This window comes from Rattus rattus, chromosome X (genome assembly GCF_011064425.1).
Source record: "Rattus rattus isolate New Zealand chromosome X, Rrattus_CSIRO_v1, whole genome shotgun sequence".
Lineage (NCBI taxonomy): Eukaryota > Metazoa > Chordata > Mammalia > Rodentia > Muridae > Rattus > Rattus rattus.
The window spans coordinates 6,510,568-6,536,294 of record NC_046172.1 but is presented as its reverse complement, the minus strand read 5'-3'; the positions used below and the strand labels follow the sequence as shown (position 1 = coordinate 6,536,294).

Here is a 25,727-nt window from a genome sequence, read left to right as displayed (position 1 = left end):
AAATGAATATATATTCTTCTTTCATAAGGGAGATTTACCTCAGCAAAGAATAAGCAGACTAAGTATAGGAGACAGAAAAATGCAGAAGGTAAAGCAAACGATGAAAATGAATGTTATAAAAATGGTTTAACATGATTAACTGTGGCTAGTTGTAGCTATTTTATAAGTTCAAATAAAAAAACATAAAAAAGACAGTGCTAATGAAGTCATAGATCTTAAGAGAAACTAGAACCACTAATTTTATAAACCAGCATAATCACTAACAGCAATCATAAACCTTTTCTTTACACTCACAGAGAAGTGTAGTCTTCACTCCTCAGCAAGGAAAAATTCTCTCTATGACAGACAGAGGCCATTATAGAAAACAACAACCAATCAAAACTCAGTCCCAATGTCTACATCTTCAAAATGCGACTGCACCTAAGGCTCAAGGAACATTGTGGAAAAGAGGGAAGAAAAGATTCTAAGAGCAAGAGGATCAGAGAGCTTGCAGCGACATGGCATTTTTTAGTAATGTCTGAAGATGCAGTCATAAAGTCCACTAATATGGACTGTCTAAACATTAGCTTAACAAGGACAACAAAACAATAGACACAGGATGGGGTGGGGTACCACTCAAGATGCCTCAACCCCAATCAAAGAACTATAGGTAATTAGCATGCTGAGAGTGAGAGATATAGTCTTCTGGTAAAAGCTTATCATTTTCATACCTAACTTCAAATATAAGTACAACCACTCTGGAAATCAGTCTGGAGGTTCCTCAGAAAATTGGACATTCCAGCTACTCCACTCCTGGGCATACACCCAAAAGATGCTCCAACATTTAACAAGGACACATACTCCACTATGTTCATAGCAGCTTTATTTATAACAGCCAGAAGCTGAAAAGAACCCAGATGCCCTTCAACAGAGGAATGGATACAGAAAATGTGGTACATCTACACAATGGAATATTACTCAGCTATCAAAAACCATGACTTTATGAAATTCAATGGATGGAACTAGAAAATATCATCCTGAGTGAGGTAACCCAATCACAGAAAAACACACATGATATGCACTCACTGATAAGTGGATATTAGCCCAAAAGCTCGAATTACCCAAGATGCAATCCACAGATCACATGAAGCTCAAGAAGGATGACCAAAATGTGGATGCTTCACACCTTCTTAAAAGGAGGAACAAAAATACCCATAGGAGGAGATATGGAAAAAAATTTGGAGCAGAGACTGAAGGAATGGTCATTCAGAGCCTGTCCCACATGTGGCCCACATACATACAGTCACCAAACTAGATAAGATTGTTGAAGCTAAGAAGTGCATGCTGAAAGGGACCGGATATAGATTTCTCCTGAGAGATACAGCCAGAACATGTCAAATACTGAGGCAAATGCTAGCAGCAAAACACTGAACTGAGAACGGAACCCCCGTTGGAGAAATTAGTTGAAGGGGCTTGCAACGCCATAATGCCAACCAACCAGAGCTTCCAGGGACTAAACCACTACACAAAGACTATGCATGGACTGACCCAGGGCTCCAGCTGCATATATAGCAGGGGATGGCCTTGTTGGGCACCAGTAGAAGGAGAAGCCCTTGGTCCTGCCAAGGTTGGACCCCTAGTGTAGGAGAATGTCATAGGGGGCGGGAAGTGAGGGTGGATGGGGAAGGGAACACCCTTATAGAAGAAGGGGAGGGGATAGAGGGCTTATGGACAGGAAACCGGGAAAGGGAATAACATTTGAAATGTAAATAAAGAAATATATCTAATAAAAACAAATTATACCACGAAACCTTTCTTCTAAAAACTCCCAATGAATCATCTCTGTAGATATGTACAAAAAGAGATAAAAAACAAACTAAATTATTTGTATATTTGCATGTAAACATAAGTACAAGTGATGAAATGTTTACACATTAATGCTTGCAAGGGCTAAGGTGTAGTTCAGTGGTCCAGTCTTGTGCAGAATGTACAAGGATCGGGTTCTGTTCCTAGCACACCTTCCCAATAACCCTTCTCATGGAGTTTTTAAAATATAGAGGAACGGGTTGGGGATTTGGCTCAGTGGTAGAGCGCTTGCCTAGGAAGCACAAGGCCCTGGGTTCGGTCCCCAGCTCCGGAAAAAAAAAAGAACCAAAAAAATAAAATAAAATAAAATAAAATATAGAGAAATGGCAGTAATAAATAATAACAATTAGAGGATAAAAGGAGATACAAGTTTAGCTCATGAGATAATACTATACACATCTAAAAGTTTCCTTAAAATACTAGCCTAACGCTTGAGAATGGTTCAGTGGTTAAAAGCACATATTACTCTTGCAGAGGACCAGTTTTTAATTCCAAATATTCATACATAAAGCTGCAGTTCACAACTATCTTTAAATCTATTTTCAGTGGATCCAATTCTTTTTTCTGACACTATGGCTATCAGGCACATATGTGGTGCAAATACATACATGTAGAACACCTATATACATAATGAAATAAAATAAATGAATCTAAGAAATTATTCTAGTTTTTAGAACTAGATGACAGACACTCAACTTTTCTTGCTCATTTTCCCTGAGTACAACTTTAAAGGTTCTGGAAGTAATAAACTAGACAATAAAAGGAGAGCAACCAAGATGGAAAAAAAATGAATGTTAAGACTGACTGAGAACCCCAAAGACTTGAAAAAAAACCCAGCATACAAGAACATGCAGTAGCATGACAGCACTGGTACTAAGGTTATAATACTTACCTTGAACAAAATCTGGATTTTTGAGGAGTTGTTTCATTGTTCAGATCAATTGGATTTGGGATACAAGGCTGTAAAAGTACAGTAATAATACCTATTATTATAACAGCAAAATTCATTCTAAGATACAATTTGCTATTTCAAACAACCTCATTGTTAAACATTTTCTACTTGGAAACCAGGTAGAATACCTTTATTATCCAATGCCTATATAAACTCTATTACTGACATTATTACAATATTACATATTACATATCTTACTCAAGATTATTTCATTAAATGTTAACAGTATTTTGTCAGGTGTAGTGATAGACTCCTTTAATCTCGGCATGTAGAGGTGGATCTCTGCAGGATTAATATAGTAAAACTGGACATCTTGCAGAAAGCAATCTACAGTTTCAATGCAATTACCATCAAAATTCCAACTCAATTCTTCATAGAGTTAGAAAGAGCAATTTGCAAATTCATCTGAAATAACAAAAAACCCAAGATAGTGAAAACTATTCTCAACAATAAAAGAACTTCAAATGGTGTTGGTTCAGCTGGAGGTCAGCATGTAGAAGAATGTAAATCAATCCAATCTTATCACCCTGTACAAAGCTTAAGTCCAAGTGGATCAAGGACCTCCACATCAAACCAGATACACTAACTAATAGAAGAAAAAGTGGGTAGGAGCCTTGAACACATGGGCACTGGGGAACATTTTCCTGAACAGAACACCAACGGCTTATGCTCTAAGATCAAGAATCAACAAATGGGACCTCATAAAACTGCAAAGCTTCTGTAAGTCAAAGGACACTGTCATTAGAACAAATCACAACCAACAGATTGGGGAAAGATCTTTATCAATCCTACATCCAATAGAGGGCTAATATACAATATATATAAAGAACGTAAGAAGTTAGACTCCAGAGAGCCAAATAACCCTATTACAAAATGGGGTTCAGAGCTAAACAAAGAATTCACAGCTGAGGAATGCCAAATGGCTGAGAAACACCTAAAGAAATATTCAACATCTTTAGTCAGTGAACACCAGACCAGCCAGAATCAGAGTATGAACCCCATTTAAAATAATTGTCAGTGGGCTCCAGAGGTGGTTCAGTGTATAAGAGCTTGTACTCCTCTTCCAAAAGACCTGAGTTCAATTCCGAGAACCCACACCAGGCAGCTCACAACTGCCTGTAATACCCATGTAAGACAAATCAGTTGTCTCTGTAAGCAATATACAATCTCAAATAGAAATTAAGAAAATTATTCCAACTGGTATGTTCCATGTAATACTAGCTTCTTGGAAGATCAAAAGTTGAAGGCCATGCTGGGTTAGGTAGTGGCATATGTCTTTAATCCCAGCACTTGGGCGGCAGAGGCAGCAGCAAATCTGCAAATTTGGGGCCAGCATATTCAACAAAGTGAAGCCAGAGCTACTAAATAGAGAATACCAGTCTCACAAAAACAAGAAAAAAAGAAGCTCGCCTGAGAATCCAAGTGAGATCCTATCTTAAAAAAAACCCAGGCATGATGGAAAACACTTTTAATATTTGCTATTCAGGAGGCTAAGGCAGGAGGATCACCAGTTCAAGGCTGGATTCATATAAAGAGTTCAAAGCCAGCCTGGACAACTTAGTGAATTTCTATCTTAAAAAATATAAACATGGGGTTGAGAACATGGCTTAGTGGAAAAAGTACTTGCCACATTAATATGAGGAACTTAGTTCAAATCCATAGAACCCACGTAAAAGTGGGTATAGCAACATGGCTGTGAGTATGTAATCCTAGTGTTCCTATGGCAAGATGGTAGACATAAACAGGAAACTCTCTAGAAACTCCTGGGCCAGCAAGTATGGCTTACATAGTAGCTTATGACAGAAAAGAGATCCCATCTCAAAGTCGAAGGTGGGGATTAAAACCTAAGTTTGTTCTTTGAATTTCATATGTGCACATTACAGCACATACCTGCCCACACTAAACAGACAAAATGTTTTATGTTAAAGCTGTGGATGTAGTTCAGTGATAGTGTTAGCCTACTATGCATGTAGTTTTACCTAGATTTAATCCCTACCACAATAAATTAATGAATAATAAGTAAATAAATTTAAAAGGACTGAGATATAGAGTGCTTGTTTAGCATGCAGAAGCCCTGGGTTAATTACCCAGAGAGGAGGGGGGAAGTGGGGAGACACAGGATAGTGATGACGTGATAAAAGAAAGGAGTGTAAAAGGGAATGTGAAGATGAGTCAGCAATTAAGAATGCTTTTGCAGAAGCCTAACAATCTGACTCTTTTTATCCCTAGAACCCATAAAGGTTGAAACAGAACCAAGTCTATAAAGGTATGCTCTCATTTACACATACATACACTGTGGCACACTCTGACAACTCCTACATACCAGCACACCAGAACACACACCCTAACCCCACCAATGTTGTACATGTATATCCTCATATTCTCTCTCTCTCTCTCTCTCTCTCTCTCTCTCTCTCTCTCTCTCTCATACAGACACACACACACACACACACACAAATCAAAAGTAAAACAACAATTTATTTAAAATGTTAAAGAAATTTACAATCTGTATGCTAGGAACTATAAAAATTGTAAAATATTGTTGAAATTCATAAACACCAAATTTTTACTGAAATACAGTTGACTCATAAAATTATATATATTCAACATGTAAAACATGCTGCATATTTTGATGCAATGGAGGACTGTTCTCCTTATACCACATCCTTTCCAGCATGAACTGTCACTTGTGTTGCTAACAGTAGCCATTCTGATGGGTATAAGATGAAATCTCAAAGTAGTTTTAATTTGCATTTCCCTGATGGCTAAGGACATTGAACATTTCTTTAAGTGTTTTTCAGCCATTTGAGATTCCTCTGACATTTTTAGATTCTACATGTAAATGAGATAATACGGTATTTGTTTGCATCTTTTATTATTATTTATTTATGGGGCTGGAACAATTGTTCAGTGGTTAAAAGCACTGGTAACTCTTCTAGAGAACCTTAGTTCAATTCCCTATACCCCCACGGCAGCTCACAAGTGTCCATAAATCCAGGACTGGGGGATATAATGCCCACTTGTGGCCTTGATGAACACCAGGCATGCCTGTAGTACTCAGACATACATTAAAGAAAAACACCTACATGTATAAAAAATAAAAGTAAAGAAAAAGACTTGTTTGTTTTTATTTTAGGTATATAAGTTCTGTGCCTGCATATATGTCTGTGTGCTTCATGTGTGCCTGGTGCCCATGGCTGCCAGAAGAGTGCATCAGAACCCCTGGAAGTGAAGTTATTATAAGTTTCCATATGGGTGGTGGGAACCAGACACAGGAACCTCTGTAAGAGCAGCAAATGCTCTTAACCTCTGAGCCATCTCTCTAGCTCAGTTTATTTTATTAATATATCTTCCACAATCAGTCATGTTGCCACAAATGGCAGGATTCCTTTTTAATGGCTGGATTTCACTGTGCAAATATACACATCAGACATTCTCCTTATCTATTCATTTATTAACAGTTATTCAAATAGATTCTGTTTTAGCTATTATCAATAATGTTACAATGAATGTGAGTGTGTTATTCATATGTCTTTAGATATATGCACAGAAGTGAGATAATTAGATTATACAGTAGTTCTTTTTTTTTTTTTTGAGGAATCACCATGCTATTTTGCACAATGGCTATATTATATTCTTATCAAATTATAAGAGTTTTCTTTCTTTTCTTTCTTTCTTTCTTTCTTTCTTTCTTTCTTTCTTCCTTCCTTCCTTCCTTCCTTCCTTCCTTCCTTCCTTTCTTTTTCTTTCTTTCTTTCTTTCTTTCTTTCTTTCTTTCTTTCTTTCTTTCTTTTTTCCGGAGCTGAGGATGAAGACAGGGCCTTGTGCTTGCTAGGCAAGCACTCTACTACTGAGCTAAATCCCCAACCCCAAGAGTTTTCTTTTTTATTTAAACAGTTTTCTTTATACCATTACCAATACTTGTTATTGCTTATACCTTAATACATATCCAATAGGTATGAAGCTATAGTTCATTTTTATTTGCATTTTCCTGGTGATTTCTAGTATTCAGTATGGTTTTCATGTACCATTTGATCATTTTTATGTCATCTTTGGAGAAATATTTATTAAAGTATTGCTCACTTTTTATTTGATATGGGATCTCACTATGTAGTGTAGGCTGGTGTCAAATTCAATAACCCTCCCGTATCAGCCTCATAAATGTTGGAAATAAAGGCATATGACAACAAAGCTGGCTTTTGCTTCAATTTTACGAACATGAAATCCATATGTATAAACTACAAGGCTTGATATTATTAAGAGAGTAAAGCAATATGCAATGTTGATAGTTGTAATTCCTATCAAAATGCCAAATGTATATTTTGTAAAATATGACAAGTTGATCCTAAAATTTCCACATAGAAGTAACAGTTCCATACATATCAAAATAATTTTGAAAAAAATGAAAATAATTGAATTTTATGATCAATTGATTTTCAATATGGGTGCCAAGTTTACTTAACAGATAAAGAATAATTTTTTTCTTTAAAAGTCAAGAACAATATTATTAGAGTTTAAAAGAAAAACACCCAGGTTGTGTAAGCTGTAAATCTCAACAGCTGTCCTTAGGAAAATGAGGGAGGAAAGAAAAGCTATGCAATTTAACTTGGCATGGAAGCCAGACACATGGCAGACAAGCAGCTGCAAGGCAGGGAGGGAAGCAAGCTTTAAAGAAAGAGCAAGGAAGCCCAAAGTGTTAGGAAAAACATGCTTAGAAATGAGACAGAAGAAATGGAGAAGTTACATTTTTCTGAATGATTCAGAAAGCAAAAACAGGCTTATGAAGCTGCAAGGGTAGGCCCAGGAAGTTACTGCCAAAAGTAGTCTGAATAAATGCTCCTTGGAAAACTAGATATGTACATGAAGAGAATGAAATGGAATCCCCACCTCCAAATATACACAAATTTAATCTAGAGTAAATCAAAGACCTGTAATTAAAAATCAAAATTCAAAACTCCTAAAAGAAAATTTAGAGGGAAATATTCATAATTTTGAATTAGGCAATAAATAGATTCTTAGGTATGACTTAAAATGCAGAAAGAAATCAAAGAAAATAAATTGAATTATACAATGAAAGACAATAAGAAAGACAAAAAACTAGGAAAACTATCTATAAAAAATATATGACTAAAGTCTACTATTAAGAGTACATAAGCTGGGAGGTAGTGACACACACCTTTAATCCCAGCACTGGGGGTTTGGTGGGGAAGAGACAGACAGATCTCTATGAGTTTCAGATCAACCTGGTCTACAGAGTGAGTTACAGGACAGACAGAGCTACACAGAGAAACCCTGTCTAGAAAAAAAATACCCAAAGAAAAAAAAAGGTAAAAATTCCAAAAATAAAACCATAAAAATGAAAAAAGTAAAAGATGGGCAAAATATTTCAGTCATTACTTGTTCGAAAAGATAAGATATAAAAAGGCGGGGTTGGGGATTTAGCTCAGTGGTACAAGCGCTTGCCCAGCAAGCGCAAAGCCCCTGGGTTCAGTCCTGGCTCCAAAAAAAAAAAAAAAAAAAAAAGAGATATAAAAAGGCCCTAAATTAGATGAAAGATTGTTCACCACCAGCAGTGTTAAAAGATAAACAAACCAAAACCACATAGAGACAACTTTTCAGTCCTAGAAAGATGGACATCATCAGAAAGGTTTGTAAAACCATGTGGAGATGGTAATGTGTTTTTAACAAATTGTGCTGAAATTATGAGATATGAAAAAGAGCATTCACCTCTACACATCATTCATTAAAAAATTGAAAATGTACAGACATTAACATAAGATATCCTTTCTCCTGGGGGAAAATCCTAAAAAACATTGCAAAGCATCTTTGGAACTTAGGTACAAAGGTTTCTTGGGTCACACAAAGCAATAACCATAAGAAGTAGTTTTCTACAATTAGATTCCTCAAATTAAACACTTTGTCTCATAATTGAGAACATTATAAAATGAACGAGAAAACCACAGATTGGAGAATATATGTGTAAAATATATTTGTAGAAAATATATGGGCTGGAGAGATGGCTCAGTGGTTAAGAGCACTGACTGCTCTTCCAGAGGTCCTGAGTTCAAATCCCAGCAACCACATGGTGGCTCACAACCATCTGTAATGGGATCTGGTGCCCTCTTCTGGTATGTCTGAAGATAGCGATGGTGTACTCATATACTAATAAATAAATAAATCTTTAAAAAAAAAGAAAATATATATCTGACACGGGGATAGTATCATGATGAATGTGTAAAGAACTCCAGCATGTCAATGACAAAAGACAAGGACAAAATAAAATGGGCAAACGAAGCAAACACTAAACAAAAATATAAAGAATGACAAATACATGAAAAGCTATTCAGACAGCCAGAACACAAACCCACACTGAGGGCGTGGAGAGACTGCTCAGCTGTTAAGAGCACACACTGTTCCTATTGAGTTTCAGTTACCAGCATGCCCATAGTGCAGCTTATACCACTTGTGATTCCAGCTCCAGGCAATTTGATGCCTCTGGCCTCCAAGGTTTTCTCCCCACACTTGTAACACATACGCACACACACTCACACACACACACACACACACACACACACAATTTAAAATAAATATTAATGAAACTCTACTAATATATAATGTCCACCAGAGTCACTAAAACTAAACACACCAAGAAAGACACTGTGGCACTTGCTAGTAATCCTAAAACATGGGAAGTAGAGGCAGGAGAATCACAAATCCAAAACTGGTCAAAGCTATGTAACAAATTAAAGCCGCTGTCTCAAAATTTGTTTTTAAGATACCACTTCTGCCCATCTCTGCCCTCATCCCTGGCCCAAGAGGAAACTGCATCATGCATTTAGATACAGGAATATGGGAGCAGTCAGCAGCAGGAACCTGCTGGTTTCTGCCTGAGCCCGGAACTGAACTGAACTGGACCCACAGCTACCTGCACCCAAATCCTGTGGGGGAGAGAGCTGGACCCTCAGAAGTACAGACAATCCTGAGAACGCAGAGGAGACAATTTCTTTCTGCCCTCATTCCAGACCCAAGAGGAAACCACCTAGTGCCATCTATGCCCTCTGAGTAAAAGGACCTAGGAGCAATCAGGGGCAGGACCCTTTGTGTTTCTGCCTGCGCCGAGAGCTGAAAGCCAGTCACCAGGAGTGCCTACACACCTGAGAGCAGAGGTAAGACCAATTCTTCTGCACCAGGTGACCTGCCTGGAGGCTTCAGGTCACACAAACCCAGGAGCAGCTCTCTGTTTCCAGATCCAGCTGAAAGAAAATAGGTCTACGGGAGTACTGACACACAGGCATTACAGGAGGGACAAGCCACTGTCAGAGACAGCAAGACCAGCTAACACCAGGGACAACCTGAAGGTGAGAGGCAAGAGCAGGAACCTATGCAACAAAAAACAAGACTATTTGGCATCATCAGAGCCCAGTTCTCCCACCACAGCAAATACTGGACATCCCAACACACCAGAAAAGCAAGACTTGGATTTAAAATCACATCTCATGATGAAGTTAGATGACTTTAAGAAGGACATAAATAAAAAAAAAAAAAGGACATAAATAACTTCCTTAAAGAAATACAGGACAACATAGGTAAAACAAGTAGAAGCCCTTAAAAGGAAACACAAAAAATCCTTTAAAGATTACAGGAAAACACAAACAGGTGAATGAATTGAACAAAACCATCCAGCATTTAAAAATAGAAATAGAAACAATAAAGAAACACAAAGGGAGACAATCCTGGAGATAGAAAAGCTAGGAAAGAGATCAGGAGTCATGGAGGCAAACATCACCAACAGAATATAAGAGAGAAGAGAGAATCTCAGGGGCAGAAGATACTATAGAAAACATTGACACAACCATCAAAGAATGTAAAACAGAAAAGGCTCCTAGACCAAAACATCCAGGAAATCTAGGACACAATGAGGAGATCAAACCTAAAGATAATAGGTATAGAAGATATAGAAGAAAGTGAAGAGTCCCAACTAAAAGAGCTAGTAAATATCTTCAACAAAATTATAGAAGGAAACTTCCCTAACCTAAAGAAAGAGATGCCCATAAACATACAAGAAGCCTACCAAACCCCCAAAAAGATTGAATCAGAAAAGAAACTCCACCCATCACATAATATTTAAAATACCAAATGTACAAAACAAAGAAATAATATTAAAAGCAGTAAGGGGAAAAGGTCAAGTATAAAGGCAAACCTATCAGAATTATACCAGACTGCTCACCAGAAAGCCATAATATCCTGGGCAGATGTCACAAAGACCCTAAGAGAATACAAATGTCAGCCCAGGTTACTATATCCATCAAAACTCTCAACTAACATAGGTGGAGAAACCAAGATATTCCATGACAAATCCAAATTTACCCAATATCTTTCCAGAAATCCCGCCAAACAAAGGATAATAGATGAAAAATTCCACACAACATGGGAAACTATACCCTACATAAAGCAAGAAACCAAAAGAAGAGAAACACACAAACTTAATTTCACCTATTACAAAAACACAACGGGAAGCAACACTCCTCCCTTAATATCTTATTCCTTAATATGTGTTAATATCACTGGACTCAATTTCCCAATAAAAAGACATAGACAAACAGACTAGATATATAAAGAGGACCCAGCATTTTGCCGCATAGAGAAAACACACTTTAGTGACAAAGACAGTTACTACTTCGGAGTAAAAGGTTGGAAAACAACTTTCCAAACAATTAGTTCAAACAAACAAGCTGGAGTAGCTATTCAAATATGGAATAAAGTCAACTTTCAACCAAAAGTCATTAAAAAAAGATAAGGAAGGAAACTTCATATTCATCAAATGAAAAATCCACCAAGATGAACTCTCAATCCTAAATATCTATGGTCCAAACACAAGGGCACCTACATACATAAAAAAAACCTTACTAAAGCTCAAAGCAAACATGGCACCTCACACAATAACAGTAAGAGACTTCAACACCCCACTCTCATCAATGAACAGATCATGGAAACAGAAATTAAACAGAGACATAGTGAAAAAACAGAAGTTATGAACAAAATGGATTTAATAGATATTTATAGAACATTTCCTCCTAAAAAAAAGATGCATTCTTATCGCCCTCTAGAAAGCTTAAGTCCAAGTGGATCAAGGACCACCCCATCAAACCAGATACACTCAAACTACCAGAAGAAAAAGTGAGGAAGAGTCTGGATCACATGAGCACTGAAGAAAATTTCCTGAACAAAACACCAATGGCTTATGCTCTAAGATCAAGAATCGACAAATGGGATCTCATAAAACTGCAAAGCTTCTGTAACGCAAAGGACACTGTGGTTAGGACAGATGGCAACCAACAGATTGGGAAGAGATCTTTACCAATCCTACATCCAATAATGGGCTAATATCCAAAATATACAAAGAACACAAGAAGTTAGACTCCAGAGAGCCAAATAACCCTATTATAAAATGGGGTTCAGAGGTAAACAAAGAATTCTCAGCTGAGGAATATCAAATGGCTGAGAAGTACTTAAGAAATGCTCCACATCCTTAGTCATCAGGGAAATGCAAATCAAAACAACCCTGAGATTCCACCTCACACCAGTGAGAATGGCTAAGATCAAAAACTTAGGTGACAGAAAATGCTGGCGAGGATGCGGGGAAAGAGGAACACTCCTCCATTGTTGGTGGGATTGCAGACTGGTACAACCATTCTGGAAATCAGTCTGGAGGTTCCTCAGAAAATTGGACATTGAACTACCTGAGGACCCAGCTATACCTCTCTTGGGCATGTACCCAAAAGATGCCCCAACATATAACAAAGACACGTGCTCCACTATGTTAACAGCAAACATTTATAATAGCCAGAAGCTGAAAAGAACCCAGATGCCCTTCAACAGAGGAATGGATACAGAAAATGTGGTACATCTACACAATGAAATACTACTCAGCTATCAAAAACAATGACTTTATGAAATTCATAGGCAAATGGATGGAACTGGAAAATATCATCCTGAGTGAGGTAACCCAATCACAGAAAGACACACATGGTATGTATTCATTGATAAATGGATTATTAGCCCAAATGCTTGAATTATCCTAGATGCACAGAACACATGAAACTCAAGAAGGATGACCAAAATGCGAATGCTTCATTCCTTCTTTAAAAGGGGAACAAGAATACCCTTGGGAGGGAATAGGGAGGCAAAGTTTAGAACAGAGACAGAAGGAACGCTCATTCAGGACCTGTCCCACATGTGGCCCATACATATACAGCCACCAAACTAGATAGGATGGATGAAGCAAAGAAGTGCAGGCCGGCAGGAACCGGATGTAGATCTCTCCTGAGAGACACAGCCAGAATTCAGCAAATACATAGGTGAATGCCAGCATTAAACCACTGAACTGAGAATGGGACCCCCATTAAAGGAATCTTAGAAAGGACTGAAAGAGCTTGAAGGGGCTCGAGACCCCATATGAACAACAATGCCAAACAACCAGAGCTTCCAGGGACTAAGCCACTACCCAAAAACTATACATGGACTGACCCTGCTCCAAATTGCACAGGTAGCAATGAATAGCCTACAATAAGAGCACCAGTGGAAGGGGAAGCCCTTGGTCCCTGCCAAGACTGAACCCCCAGTGTGAATGTGATTGTTGGGGAAAGGGCAGTAATGGGGGGGGAGGATGGGGAGGGAACACCCATAGAAGGAAGGGGAGGGTTAGGGGATGTTGGCCGGATAACAATCGAAATGAAAATAAGAAATAGCCAATTTAATAAAGATGAAAAAAAAAAGCATGAGAGAACTTTCTGAAGTAATCAATGCATAATATGGATTCTATATTCATAGGCAGGCTGTAACCTATAGGACAAATCTAGTGAACCTTTTATTATGCAAACTAAGCTTTATTAGAACACAGTGATGCTAGTATTCTTACCATTTATCTATGATTCCTTTCATGTATAAAATAGTAGAACTAAATAGTTGCAGCAAAGATTATATAGCATACAAAACCCTAAACTACTGTTTAGATTTTTTATAGGATGTTTATCAATATGTGAAATATATACATCCTGACAGTAGCTTTGATTGCTTAGCATTTGCCAAAATTTACTGAATTATGATGTTTCCCTTTTACTATATGTAAATTTAAACAAAAATACTAATTCCTATTTAAGGATACCTATGCCACAGTTAAATTACTTCAACTTTGACATGTATCAGGGAGTAAGATAGCAATACGATAATGAAGTAATATTCTGTATGAAGTAGAAAAGCTACAGCCTTCAAGCTCAACCTGATTAGCAAAGCAGGGTTATAATAGAGAATACAAAACAAAAATTAATGATACAATTCAACTGGTAGATATAAGGTTAGTAATACAATTTTTTTTACCTATTCTGATCTCTGAAGATTTTCAAATAAGTTGCCAGGGAATATCTTAATTATGGAAGGGAAATACAGAACACATGAAATCTGCCCACAGAGAGATATTCTGATTCAAAATTCTTGTTTAGAATCAGTGTGTACATACTGGAGTTCATTACTTCTTATGTCCTTCATAAAAAGGGAATTTTATAAAACATATAATACCTGAGGTAATAGCTCTTTGTAATAATAATATATCACCACTAGAAAATAACTCATAGAACAACACATCTTTTACCAATGGACCACACAGCCTTCTATTAACTCAATAATTAATTCAGATTTTCAAAGACGTCCAAAGCAGAGTAGACAAGCAAAACAAAAACTCATAAACAAGCAAAATGAAATAAATAAATTCTTTACCCTTTCCTTTAACTAATTAACTCAGTTTCTTAAGTTAACTTATTACCATTACTCTAATTCTGGCCAGGGATGATAATTATCTAACAAATGGGCTGTGTAGTATTATGATTGTGTTCACAGGCTCTTAAGCCAGGTAACCTGGGTTTAAGTGCAGGCCATCTTCTCTGGTACAGGGGGCATTACTTAGCCTCTCTGATTATTATGTTCACTACTGTAAATAGGACTTGTAGGACTGATATGCGGGAAATACATGTCAGGCTTTTAGAATAGTGTTGGGGACTTGGGGAGGTAGCTCAGTGGTACAGCACTCATCTGCTATTTGTGAGGCCCCAATACCACACTAAAAAAGAAGAAAAACTGATCCATTCAAAGAATGGGTTTGGGTTCTGAATATAGAATCCTCAAAAGAAATAAAATTGGCTAAGGAATATCTTTTAAAAATGTTTATGAACCATAGCAATTAGAAAAATGCAAAAACAAAATAACTTTGAGGTTTCATCTTAATTCCAGTTAGAATGACACAGGTCAATAAAACAACCATCAACAAATGTTGGAGAGGATATGGGGACAATGATACACTTATTCACTGTTGGTGGGATTGCACACTTGTTCAATCACTCTGGAAGTCCATGTGGAGAATCCTTAAAAAGCTAAAAATAAAGCTGCTGTATGAAGCAGCTCTGCCACTCTTTGGCATATGCTCAAAGGACTCAATGCTACTACACCATAGACACTTTCTCAGCCATGTTCATTGATGCTCTAATCAGGACAGCTAGAAAATGGAAACCGACTACATGTTCTTCACCTGATGAAGAGATAATGAAAATGTTGCATGTACACTACACGGACTATTCAGCTGTATAGAAACATGAAATCATGAATTTGCATTTAAATGATAGAACTAGAAAAGAATAAAAGGTAACTCAGACCCAGAAAGACAAACATCACATATACTTTTCTCATCTGGGTTCCCAGCTCAAATCATAGTTAGAAAGAATATAACCTGGGGTAACTGCAGAAACCAGGAAAGTAAAAGAGAGCACTGTGTGTAAGGAGAAGGATTAGGAGCAGTGAAGAAGGGACTAATTGGATAATACAAGTGATCTGAAGGGGGAAATAGGGAAAATGTTGGGGCCTTTAATCAGTGAGGAGGACGAAGATAAATATGGGAAGGAGGGAGGAAGGTAAATAAGAGTAAGGATGTCTGGAAAATGTCATTAGGAATTATACTATCAATTATCTACCTAAAAATATCTATAATAACCTTAAGTCTGTGTATACATGCATATATATAGTTTAAATGAAATACTCTCATCCAGATTGACAATGCTCTTCTGCATTGTGAAGAGACACAAACAATCTAATAGAAAAAATCTCAAGCCCATGTGAAAAACCTTCTTTTGAGTTGTTGATAAGGATTGTTCAAGAGACTACTAAATTATTATAGGCTACTGCTGTTGCCCTTGGATGCCCCCACAGGTGGAAGGTAAGTCTCTATTGCTGAAGATACCTGGCACCTCAGACACAGAGCCCAGGAGCCCTTGAGCAAGGGCCTCCTTTCTGGGGACTATCCCTTATGGTACCAGAAAGCACGTGCAAGTTTCCAAAGAATGGAAGCAACCAGAAGTTCTGCCTGGCTATACCACCTTAGAACTACAACAAGGCATGACATTTTAAGGGTACAACAGTGACATGCATATTTGGTGATAAGCAACAGCTCTCCAATTGTTAGACTTAAGACTTACTCCACAAGAGGAAAACCATGATTGGTACCGAAGCCTAGCCAACTAACAATCAAAATGCAAAGTTGTGGAGCCCAATCATAGGCTCAGGGGTCATAGTGGAAGAGGTACAGAAAGACTGTATCAGCAAGAGGATCAGAGAGTTTGCTATGAGATTGTATCTTGTAGTAATGTCATAAAGTCTTGTCACATGACTTCCTAAACATGAGCTAAACAAGGACAACAGCAGACACACATGCCAAAGTGGACAGGGAAGAAGTTCATGAGGCTTCAATCTTAGACAAAGAACCACAGGCAACCACAGAATGCAGAGAAAGGGTGAAATTGTCCTCACTCAAGATAAGTATTCCCAGTATCAATTGTCAGCCTTGAAAACATATACATACCTGTAACATCATATGAACTGAACGGGTTCTACCTATATGTTTAGGAATATATACTATGGTGATTTGAATGAGAATGACCCCCATAGGCTCACATATGATTAGATAAGAAGTTTGCATGGAATATGCAGTGAACCCAATGGTTGTACAATAAAGTAGATGCTAAGGTTGGCAGTTAATAAAAAGGCTGTGTTAAAAAATAAAAAGGCGGGGTTGGGGATTTGGCTCAGTGGTAGAGCGCTTGCCTAGCAACCGCAAGGCCCTGGGTTCGGTCCCCAGCTCTGAAAAAAAAAAATAAAAAAATAAAAAAATAAAAAAATAAAAGGCTGGATTGTATGGGTTAGCTGTGTCTAAAAGCAGTTTGTTCCTGGGGTTGTATCATGGGGAAGCTGCTCAGAAGCCTTCAGCAGGATTAAATAATTTATGTGTAACCGCAAACTATGCATCTATGCAAACTGCAAACTGCATCTATGTATAGATGAGAAACTGCGAACAATATATTGGACTGTTCTAGCTCTTTCATTCATTCAACTACCATTTACTCATTATGTGAGGAGTTTGGTAGAATGAATGCCTAATGCTCGTACCTGGTACCTTTTAGATTACTTAGTGAAAATTTTACCATATAGCATTTCTTGAGTCTGTTTGGAACAATCTCAATAAAATTGGCATGGAATATGCATTTACAATTTGAATTTTCCTTATACTAATACCAGAAACTACAGGTGGTCCTTAAAACAGATAGACAAACTTCAGCCCAACCCATGACTTTAAACCTGCTTGTGCTACCACATTCAGCTTGAATATTCATTTTAAATATGCAAATAAGTGCTCGCTTCAGCAGCACATATACTAAAATATGCAAATAAAACTTTCAAAAACTTAAAAAATAAAAATACATTCTAAACACATACTATACTTGAGCATTTGAACCTAGGTTAAAGTTGAGCCTATGTTCAGCATATAGGATAGGCTTACAAAGAAAGAAATGTGAGCTCAATTGCAAATGTACACTTTTATATTTATAATTAAAATCATATCATTTATAATTACTGCCCAAACACTCAACTGTATCTATAGACCAAGCTTACCCCCAGCATATTTTAAATACTTCTGTCATTTTTCAAGAGTACATCTGCTTTCTTTTACAAGTTTATGAGCCTTTGAGGGTAAGAATAAGATCTTATCTTACTTTATTTCCTCAAAAGGTAGTAGTCATTAAAAGTCTATTGATAAACTAAAGCAACTATAGGTCATTTCTCAAAAGAAACAAATGTGCCACATGCAACTAAAGAATACCCAAAAGCTCAGAGCATCTTATTCCCAGAGAGGGAAAGCACATGCATGGAGTGGAGAGTACAACAACAAAAAAAAAATGGATAATGCTAGACAAAAGCCCAACTACGTCCAAAGTCCATGACACCAGCAATGTGAATACAGTCTGGATACATGAATTCACACAAAGTTGGTTTTACTCACTGTTAGAAATGAATAAGACTAGTTTTGTGCATTTCAAAGTCAAAATTTCTCCAATAAAAAAATAAATCTAAAAACAATCAAGGAATTTAGGTAAATATGTTAAAAATTAGGGAAGTCTATGAAATACTATTTTTAACTAACTGCAACAGATATTTCTCTATCATCTAACCAATCTGGAAAAATTCAATACAAAGAAAAGACTGGTTTACCAAGAAAAAGAGACAGGAGTCTCAAATAACCCTTTGGTTGTACTAAGTTCTCTATTCTCCATTTAAAGCTGTAGTATTTCTAAAGTCTACTTGCACAATATTAGATAGAGCCTCAAGAGAAGTATACTGGGCATGAAGAAGCATGAATAACTTGGAACTTTCAGTGGCCTTTACCTAATCTATGATTAACTGATAAAAAGGGAATTGTTACTTGTCAGAAAAACAGACAATGGGAAATATATATAAATTAATAAACAGCCTCTAAAAGACAGGCCTTATGGAGGTTAGACATGGTTAAGAGCACTGGCTGCTCTCCCAGAAACCAGTCTGGGTCAATTCCTAGCACCCACATGGCAGTTCACAATCAACATTAAGTCCAGATCCAGGAGATCTGACACCTTCTTCTGCTCTACAGGTACCAGGAATGCATGTGGTAAATAGACACTCAAACAAATAAACTTGAATTAAAATTTAAACCTAAAATTAAATATACTTTTAAAATGTGTCTCACTTGCTGGGCAGTGGTGGCACACACCTTTAATCCCAGCACTAGAACCACAAACATAGACCAATCTTTGAGTTTGAGGTCATCTTGGTTTACAGAGTAAATTTCAGGTCAGACAGAGACACAGAGAAATGTTGTCAAAAACAAACAAACAAACAAACAAGAAATGTGTCTTACCTTTATCTGTGAGACCTTCTGGATAGTTAATGGAGAAATCTGGGACTGTGAAGCAACTGCAGGTCCAGCAGCATATATGGGCATAACAGAAGACTGACCTTGAACCACAGGCAAAACTGGAGACCGAGTCAGCTTTGGCTGCTCCTGCAACTGGTAAAAAGGAGAGAGATAAATCCTCAAATTTACAATATAATACATACACACATATTTCTATATAAAATATCAGTACATATACAGTATATGCAACATATATAATTCTATATTAAAACATAGTAGTAAGTCTCTCACCCCTGAAATTTGCTAGCAATGTCCTACTAGTTGGTGAGAAGAATATATTTGCCCTGGAACAAGTGTGACATAAGTATGTCAGCCTATAGGATACTAAGAAGTACCTGAGAACTAGTTGCCTGGTTTGAAGAATAGGCTACAGTGGGGCGACTTGAAGTATCTGAATGTACACCTGGTCCAGCTGCTGGTTCAGATGAAGTGTCACCTTTAACAAGGGAAACAAGAAAAAAAAAAGGTAGAAGAGAAAAGATGAAGCACAATATTCAAATGATATAAATAACAATAAAACGTTTCTTTAATTTTTTTCTACTAAGTCAATCATAGAGTTTCAAATAAAATATACATAATTAACATTTTTCAAAAGAACTAATATCAGCATTGGGGAGATAAAAGCTAAAAGATCACAAGTCAGAGGCCAGCCTGGGGTATAAGTGACTTCAAGGACAGTGTAGGCTACAAAGGTCTACCTCAAAATCAACAAGTAACCAACAAATAAAACTCTTCATGGGTCAACGAAATGTTAATATTGGGATGTAAGCAACATTTTCTTTTTCTTAGAATGCTAAAAATCAAACACAGCCTTGCACATGATGAATTCACATTCTGCTACTGAGTGGCATTTCCATCCTATAATTTTTTGTTTTTATTTGTTTTTTGTGAGGAAATAGGCTCAAACTATAGGGAGGAGGAAGAGGTAGAGGCGGGTGGGGAGGGAGGGGGAGGGAGGAGGGAGAATATGCTCACATGTGTACACACAACTCCTGGATATTGGTGTGGGGTGCCACCTGCTTTTTTTTTTTTTTTTTTTTTTTTTTTTTGATGCAGATTTCATCACTGGCCTAAAGTTCACCAAATAGGCTGGCCATGGAAACCTTGAAATCTGCCTTTCTCCACTTCTCCAATACTGGGATTACAAGTGTAAACCACCAATCCTGTTTTTTAAGATATACACACATATATATACACATATATACATATATATACATATATACACACATATATATACATATATATCAAAAAACTAATAATCAAAAAGCAAAAAAACAAAATGAAACAAAACACTAGAGGACTTATGTTTTCATTCCAGTCAAAAATACTAAAAGCTCTTTTTTTTTCAAAGAGTTACAAATCAATTTTTTTTATAAGCATTATGATTTTTTAAAAAAGCAAGCTTTTAATGACAGTTATATAAAATGTTAAAGTCATCAAATATGAAAACAGAACAATAGCATATAACTAATTTTAACATAAAAAAAGCTAAACAAGTAAAAAATAGATTCAATGAAAACCATAAAAAACTATTTCTCATAGCTGCCTCTTACTAAACACTTAGGCACAGATCCTGCAGCCTGTTTCTCTCATAGACACTGGGTGACTAAAGCTCTTAATACCTAGAAAACTCCTGCTTTAGAAACAAACTTTATCTTTAGTTCTAAATTTTCTTCATAGGCTTATGCTGGACTACTAAAATATTATTAATATCATTTCTCTGAACTGGAGTAGTTGCTATAATATAATTTTTCTGCAACTAGAACATTGGGCGAGTCACTTAAAGAATTCTTTAAATTTATTTTGGGATGGCTATCATCTATTCCAGACTGGCCTTAAACTAGCTGAATATGACCATGAACTTCCAATCCTCCTGGAATTTTGCTGGAATTATGGATTACCCTGCCCAGTTTATATGGTGTGAGGATCAAGCCCAGGGCTTCCTGCATACTAGGCAGTACTTTCAACTGGAACAAATTCCTAGCCCAACTTTCTTGATTTTAATATAAGGAAACTATCTGGTCTATTTCAAATGTTTTTAAAGGCTTAACAAAATAATAGATAACAGAATACTCTGAGAAGTACAAAAATGCTATTTAAGAAACTGCATTTCTTTGACTTTACAGTTGTCTTACCCCTAACAGAGGAGGGCTGCTGCTGTGCTTTGCCTTGTACAAACTGCTGTCGAACATGTTGATCAACTTCTGTTTCTTCACACTCAGCCGCATTGTGTGGACCAGGAGCAGGTCGTAAAGTTGCAGTCTGCTGCTGAGGATTTACATTCCTCACACGCTTGCACTGGGAATCCCTGCGTTCCTCTAAGCATCCAGCAGGCTTCTTTTCCCTTATCTTTTTAATCAGGGTCACACGGTCCCTAATGGACTTAGCAACAGCTTTGGAATCACTTTCATGGAAGAATCCAGACTTGACCTACAAAGAAAACATAATAAACTCCTTCTTTAAATTTTTAGCTTTCTTTCTTTAAATCATATTTTATACCCCAAATCCAAAATTCTAGTAAATAACTGGTAATTAATAGTTGGTCTCTATATGCTTTTTAAATTGGACATGTATACATGTGAGCGTCTTTAACTGATTCAAAAGTAACACTTCAGGGTATGAGGCAAGAAGATCTTATAATGCCAGTCTTAAAAACCAGTAATAACATGCCCACTATTGGCACCTGAGAAATACAGCTAACTGAAGTGGTATTTTGTCTTGTATGAGTACATCATCTGATGCTATACGATGGAAGATGCTTAGTGAGAAATGAACTGCTGGAAAAAACTTTGAAAATATGTGTGCAGGAAACAGAAAAGTGGCATAGAGGAAAGGAAATTTGGAAGTGGATTGACATACCCCAAATAAAAATATTGTCTATTAAAAACTATATGGATGAAGTTTGGAGTAGAGATCGACTTTCTAAGTAAAGGAAGATGTGCTCACAGAGGGGTACTTGCATTAGAGTAGTGAGAAAACAGGAAAGGAACAGGGATGAGTAGCAGAGAATATAATTTGAAGTACCATAGCATATCATGTTTAGTCCTATAGTCTGCTGGCTTGCTTTTTTAACTTTTTATTTTTGAGACAGTATCCCATATAACATAAATTGACCTTAAATTCACTATATATGTAGTTCAGAGTGACCTCTGAACTCCCTACCCTCTAAGTGCTAGGATTACTGGCATGTGCCACCAAGTCCAGCCTATAGTCTGCTTCCTAAAACCTAAGGATCTATAGACCAGAAATTTCATAGTAGTTGGAAGATTATTAAAATGTTAATGAGAATGGTAATCCCATCACTTGGAAGGTGCATGCAGGAGGCTTGTCATGGGTTTCAGGCTCAGCCTGGGCTACATTTTGATTACCAATCAAAGCAACACAGCACAATCCTGTCTAAAACCAAACCAAAACGACAGAAAACAGATGAAACACACATATCTAACTTTGCCCAACTTAAAGTTCTCAATAAACTCACCTCATAGTAAATAAAATTTAAAGTTACAGATCAATAAAAACAGGGTTAGACATGGTGGCACACACTTGAAATTCCAGCAGTTGGAGGCAAAGGAAGGAGCATCAGGTCTTCGAGGCCATGTTCAGTTACACATTAAGTTCTAGGCCAGTTTGGGTTATATGAAACTCAGTCTCAAAAAACCAAAATCAAACAAAAAATGCAAAGTAATGGAATAATAATAACAATAACACTAATAATAATAATACTTGAGAACCAGTCCAAGAGGCCCAACATCCAAATAATACAAGTTCCAGAAATGAGAAACAACAAATCATCTGATATTCCTTCTTGTACCTTCTGAGAGCTAAGATTTCTTATGTATATGTGCATGTGCACATGAAGGCCAGAGGCCAACATCAGAATTCTTCCTCTATTGCTCTTCACCTTATTTTTGTGGCAGGTTCTCTTAGTGGGCACCTCTTGCTGTCTTCACACACCTAGAGCTAGGGTTAAAGAGCTACACCATACCACCTTATGCAGGGGCTGGGAATCCAAACTTAGGTCCTCTTTTTGGCACAAGTAATTTATCAATAGAACCATTTCCTTAGCCCCCAATTTTATTTTAACAAAAACAATGTTGTACTGTTGTTTATAGTGTGTGCGTAAGTGTGTGTGCACGCACGTGCACTAATTTAACATATCTTGCTAATAAAAAATACTTCAAAATTGCATAACAGTATAAATAAGGAAAACAGAAGATGAATCTGGGAGATAGCTGGGTCAGTAAAGCACTTGACATGGAAGCATGGAAGGCAGGGTTTGAATCAGCACCTATATATAACAGAGCAAAAACACCTCTAATCCCCGCACTGGGAGGTAAAAATATATATGTGTAGTAAAATAGCTGTACTAACATACAGAGGAGAGCTAGAGAGAGAGAGAGACAGAGAGAGAGAGAAGCAAGCATGGAAGAACATGAAAAAGGAAGAAAGCAGTGAGCAGTGGAAAAGAATTAATCAGTCAGGATACTACAATATGCAGGGAAAACATTACTAAGATTTATTTACCATTTCATACGCTACTTCCTCAGGTGTATCTGCTTCTAAGTTGAAACTGAATTCAATAGCTTCATTGTCTTTATGTTTGCCTTTTAATTTCTTAGGATCTTCAACCCAGAGTCTTAGAGCCAGGGATGAATTTGAGCAATCATCTTCCTCTGCTAACTCCACCCTCAGTCCAGTATCCTCAGCAAAGAATGCATGGTTCAGTAGATCCTTGATCGATAACCTAGTAAACAAAATATATTTCTCATTCCCGATTTTCCCAGTCATAAGTAAGATGTAATCCTTTAAATAGTAAAAGTCAATTGTATCAAAGTGAGAATCTTACTTTACATTTTCTATTAATCCATTAAATGTTTTGTTATTAAAACTACACCTTATAATTAATTTATTACTAGGGACACAAAAATGTCAACTTACATGAATACAGAATAATCTTAATTAGATTAACCAGTAACATATCTTGATAACAAAAGTCTAACACACATGAAGGTAAACCTAAAGAGAATTGTTAGGTTAGATTTATTAGCTTCTGTAAATCACTGGCTTATATTATTAAGACTAAAGTAATAGCTTTTCAACAAAGGAAACTAAAAACAAAATCCCAGATATATAAACTCTAAGGTGAACTGAAAATGCAATTTCTTACAAATGTTTTAAATAGACATTACTCAACAATTATCCAGTCAGAAGGTGTGTGTAATAGGCCATTCCTATATCAAAACAGGTGCCAGCTTATGTTACATAGTGAGTTCCAGCACAGTATGAGCTATAGAATGAGATGCTGTTTCAAAAGACTTTTTTTTTAAAAAAAAAAAAGGCTATTTAGTCAGTGTATACTTCACTCTTTAGAAGAATGTCATAGGTGAAGGTGATGTGATTCAATGAAGGACAGTTGATTCTGTCTCCCTGTGTAAGCCTTGGCTGACTTTGAACTTGCTAATATAGACCAGGCTGACCTTGAACACAAATAGATTAGCCTGCCTCTGCATCTCAAGGGCGGGAGTTCAAGGGCTGTCCTACCATGTTCTTACTCTCACCTTCTTTTTCTCTTTCTTTTCTTTCTTATTTTTTTAAAAAAAAATCAAAACAGAGTCTTACTATATAGCTTAAGCTAGTCTCCAAATCTCAATTCTTCTACCATGTCCTCCTACATGCTAGAATGACAAGCACGCCCAAGCATGCTGACTAAAATGTATAAGGCCTTGGGTTTTATTTCTAGGACAGAGAAGAAAAAGAATACCCAACAGGTGAAATTAAATATTTATTAACACATGAATGTATAATGAAAATGTGGTGTAACTGTACAATTGACTATTCATTTTAAAAGAAATGAAAATTTGATACACGCTACAATAAAATCAACTTTGAAAATCCATACTAAAGCTGGACAGGGTGGGATCAGGTGGGGTGGGGCGGGGCAGTGGTGGTGCATGCCTTTAATCCAAACACTGGGAGGCAGAGGCAGGTGGAGCTCTGTGAGTTTGAGGCCAGCCTGGTCTACAGAGTAAGTTCCAGGACAGCCAGGGTTGTTACATAGAGAAATCCACATATATAGACAGACACACACACACACACACACACACACACACACACACACACACACACACAGAGAGAGAGAGAGAGAGAGAGAGAGAGAGATCCAAACTAAATGTAATAATAAGCCAAACATAAAACAATAAACATTCCACTTTTATGAGGCACCAAGAACAAGCACATTCACAGACATAGAAAGTAGAATAGAAAGACATCCTTCTCCAAGGTGCCTAGCTGGGCATTACCCTGCCAGCCCTGATTGACAGGCCCACACATGCCACATTCAACCTCTACACCTAGCCAGATCCTCCACATCCTTCTCCTAGCTTTAGCAAGACACAGAACTAACAAAAGAGTACAGACAATATGAAAGATCAAGGCAATATCCACACCCCCAAACCTCACCAGTTCTATAAAAATGTCTACCAATAAAACTACATAAATAAACCCCAGGATATAGAATTTAAAATAACAATCATAAATTTCATCAAAAAATTCAAGGATTTAAAGGAGACACAGAAGAAGATACACACAAAATCAATCAATCAATCA

At 37.0% G+C, this 25,727-nt stretch overlaps 1 protein-coding gene across 1 annotated transcript in view; it reads right to left on the bottom strand.

Moving 5' to 3' along the window:
• The window catches only part of LOC116888960 (serine/threonine-protein kinase WNK3), a 100,969-nt gene that overhangs the window by 6,473 nt on the left and 68,769 nt on the right, over window positions 1–25,727 (bottom strand). The window contains exons 7-11 of the mRNA XM_032890188.1: window positions 23,646–23,865; window positions 21,257–21,551; window positions 19,457–19,557; window positions 19,029–19,208; window positions 2,738–2,805 (exon numbers count right to left, since the gene is read on the bottom strand). Of these exons, the coding sequence (XP_032746079.1) occupies window positions 2,738–2,805; window positions 19,029–19,208; window positions 19,457–19,557; window positions 21,257–21,551; window positions 23,646–23,865 (864 nt within the window). The remainder of the gene's footprint in view (window positions 1–2,737; window positions 2,806–19,028; window positions 19,209–19,456; window positions 19,558–21,256; window positions 21,552–23,645; window positions 23,866–25,727) is intronic.